Source organism: Formica exsecta, unplaced genomic scaffold, assembly GCF_003651465.1.
Source record: "Formica exsecta isolate Colony F162 unplaced genomic scaffold, ASM365146v1 scaffold131, whole genome shotgun sequence".
Classification (NCBI taxonomy): Eukaryota; Metazoa; Arthropoda; class Insecta; order Hymenoptera; family Formicidae; genus Formica; species Formica exsecta.
Window position 1 is genome coordinate 50,478 of NW_021848642.1, and position 3,649 is coordinate 54,126.

Sequence of the window (3,649 nt, forward strand, 5' to 3'; positions counted from 1 at the left end):
TGCGATTTTCGTAATAATTATTGAGAAATTAATCAAAAAAGATGCGCTCGGAGCGCTCACGTACACTACCAGGGGCTCTATTTTATAACTTGTTCGCAATGTTACGTATGCGTATGATGTGAATGGTCAAAATACGTATACGTTTCTGATACGGTATTCTTGAACATAAAAGTGTAGTATTCGCAGTTGGAAACGTATACACTTTTCGTTGCACTGATTTACGTTTGGCAACGTCGAAAAATAATATGTACTTCCTACAAATATCGATCAGGAATATTATATGCCCATACAGAACAAAATATCGAATAGATATCTAGTGAATATCTACATATCTATTTTATATCCATGTCTACTATAGATAGCTAGTAGACATCTAATAAATGAATAAAATATCTACAAGGGGCGTTTCAAAAGTAAGTTTCCCTATCATGAAAAAAATAATAAACAATATTTTGGGATTTACAAAAAAATTTTATTAGATTATTTTAACATTATACTATTTTTCTACGTACTCACCCTTTACATTTATGCATTTGGTATATCTGTCGTATAATTTGTTGTGTATATAATGCTCGTCCTCATTCTGCTGCAAAGGAGTTATTGGCCAAATTTAAATGGGACATTTTTGATCACCCATCACCCACACGGAACATGACATCCATAGGACGTCCATATAACCTCCATAACTCCATGCGACATCTATCTCCACAGTGGATATTGTATAGATTTCTAATAGAAATCCATATTATCTCCATGATAGATGTCGTATATAAATCCATCATGGATGTCCATTAGACATCTGTTATGGATGTATGATAGATTTATACAAGTATGTTTCTAATAAAACAAAATTTAATTTTTATTTAAGTATTATTTAAAATTCTCAGCTAATGTTTTGAGAGTATACTTAAAAATGTGTAATATTATATATTCTATTTTTAATTTATATACAATTTAAATTTTTATTAAAATTTTTTACTAAACTAAAATATAATTAACAAAACTTTAATGCAAAATAAAGAATTTTTTTTCATACCAAATTTTTTAAACAGTCCATATGATATATATAATGATAACATGACATATATAATGTCATCAATTTATTATTAAACAAAGAAAATTCTTAATTTATAGATTAAAATTAGAGATAACTGTAATTATTCATATTATATTCCTCACAGCACATCAACATCCCAATGAAATTACACCTTAAATTGTAATGTGCATGTTTATCTATATCCAAAATTATTATTTATTTAATATTTCATGAAAAATGTTACTGCGTGCAACATTTCAAAACTTTACAAAAAGATAGTTCATACTTCAGCCGCTAGTTCGTTTATTTACCGCTATGCGACGCGCGATGGGCCCCATCTCGTATTTAAGTTTCAGTCATGAGAAGTATATAAAGCTTGCAAAGAGCAACTGGCAGAAGATTAAAAATGTAATTACTTTTCTATCAGTTTAATTTCTGATACAATCCCAACATAGGGAATTTAGATATTGGACTGATTTTTTCTTAAAAATCGGGCGGATAAATGTCCGAAAAGTTAAAATTATCCATTTACTGTCTACTTAAGATGTAAAATAATATACAGGTTTTAGCAATAAATATATAATACTTTTATTAACTGCGTACTACACAATCGCGATATCAGCCTTAACTCTCGGACTAAACGATATTCTAATCAAAACATTGAAATTATTTTTAAAAAATCGGACAGATAAATGTCCGATTTTCACTTATTTGAACAATTTCTGTCCGAATAAGCAAAAATCGTTCGTTATTATCTTATTTAAATTATTGAAAATATAAAATAGAAATTAACTTCCATACAAATAAGATTTTTAATTTTATATATTAAATTTATATAAAGTTATCTATAATATATATTACATTAATGTGTGTTATTATATATTATTATAATTATTATTATTATTATTATAATTAATCTTAGTTTTGCCGTCAAACAAACGTCAGAAAATGATGTCTCGTGAATGGGACATATTGATATGTCATATGCGGGTCTCATAAGACCTAACTTTTAGAACATTTAATTAATCATTTTGTGATCAAAATTTAACCAACATACAATGGATATCTACATAATATTGTATGGATGCTTAATGGATATCTTCATAAATATCTACTGCATATTGTATGGATACCTAGTGGATATTTTTATAGATATTCACTGGATATTGTATAGATACCTAATGGATATTTATGTAGATATCCTATAGATATTTATGAGATCTCGAATGGCGGACATTTGGATATCCGTAGCATGTCTAATAGCTGTTTCTGTATATCCTGTGGATATCCCTGGTAGACATTGAAGATATCTAGCAGATATCTAATACATATCATTTTTCTGTGTGGGTAGCATTCTCTAATATTTAACAATAGTTCTACGTACCCATGGATGGTCTCACAATCGCGCAAGGCAAAGATAAGGAATAATCCTGTATTACACTCTCTGCTAAATTTTTCGAGTATATATATGTATTGGGAATATTATTCAAGCATCTGTACATAATTTAAAATAAATATGGCAAATAAAGAACTCAAAAATAATTATAACATTATAATATGAAAAAAATGAAAAAAGAATAACATAAAAAAAATAATTTCATTTTCCAATTAACACATATTTGAAATTTACGTATGATATATTGGATTTATGTTTGCCACACTCACTTAGCTGTAAAAACATTCAAGATATGCTCATCCAATGACTCCGCCATTTTGATCATTTTCCGCCAATTGTCTATAGGCGGATACACCTTTTCCTCTATAAACGGATTATCCAAATGTGCATATGCTGTGCTAACATATACTAGAGCCTTTACCAGGTAAAAACAATCCATATTAAAATTGTGTTTTGTTCAAAATGCTATAATTATGGAGTTTATAGCAAAAGAATAAGACATGTTGTTGATTTACAATTAATAAAAAAATTAATACGGCTATTATGTAAAAAAACATCTCTTTAAAATACCGCAAACATACATAAGCTTGAAATATATATCTGATAAAAAAAATTTCTGAAGATAAATGTATAATGATAATGTTAGTATATCGCATAAAATCCTATGTAAGATAATTTACATAATGAAATATAATAAAAGTTTTTATAAATATGCAAATGCAGAATCAATATGTGTAGACATACCATTAGATTCTTCATACTTTCAGCTAAGATACATATATCTCTCGTTGATCTGGTATTAGTAAGAATGGCGTACTTTAAACTGTCGTTAAATTTCACGCTTGCCGCGTTATGAATTATTATAGTCACTTTTTCAGTTAACATTTGTCTATCGACAGCTGACAATCCTAAATTTTCTTGACTGGTATCACCAGAAACAACAATTAATTTCTTGAAATTTAAAGGTTGTTTCTCTCGTAATTTATCGTATAACTAAAATTAAAAATTGTTATATACATATATGTAGTATTTATAAGAAGATATGCCATAATGATTAGATACTTTTACGCAAAAATTATAAAATGTTTTTTAACTTTTCCTTAGAACTTATTATTTTTTACGTTTCTCCGTGTTTTATCACATATACTTCTACTTTTCTTTTTCCAATTTTAGAATCATTAAAATAAATTTTTTATTATAATAACATTTTCATAATA

At 27.3% G+C, this 3,649-nt stretch overlaps 1 protein-coding gene across 1 annotated transcript in view; it reads right to left on the reverse strand.

The window, feature by feature from the left end:
• Window positions 1–1,977: 1,977 nt before the first annotated feature.
• The window catches only part of LOC115245800 (fatty acyl-CoA reductase 1-like), a 10,397-nt gene continuing 8,725 nt past the window's right edge, over window positions 1,978–3,649 (reverse strand). The window contains exons 2-4 of the mRNA XM_029824282.1: window positions 3,177–3,425; window positions 2,702–2,847; window positions 1,978–2,530 (exon numbers count right to left, since the gene is read on the reverse strand). Coding sequence (XP_029680142.1) covers window positions 2,413–2,530; window positions 2,702–2,847; window positions 3,177–3,425 — 513 coding nt within the window. The 3' untranslated portion in view covers window positions 1,978–2,412. The remainder of the gene's footprint in view (window positions 2,531–2,701; window positions 2,848–3,176; window positions 3,426–3,649) is intronic.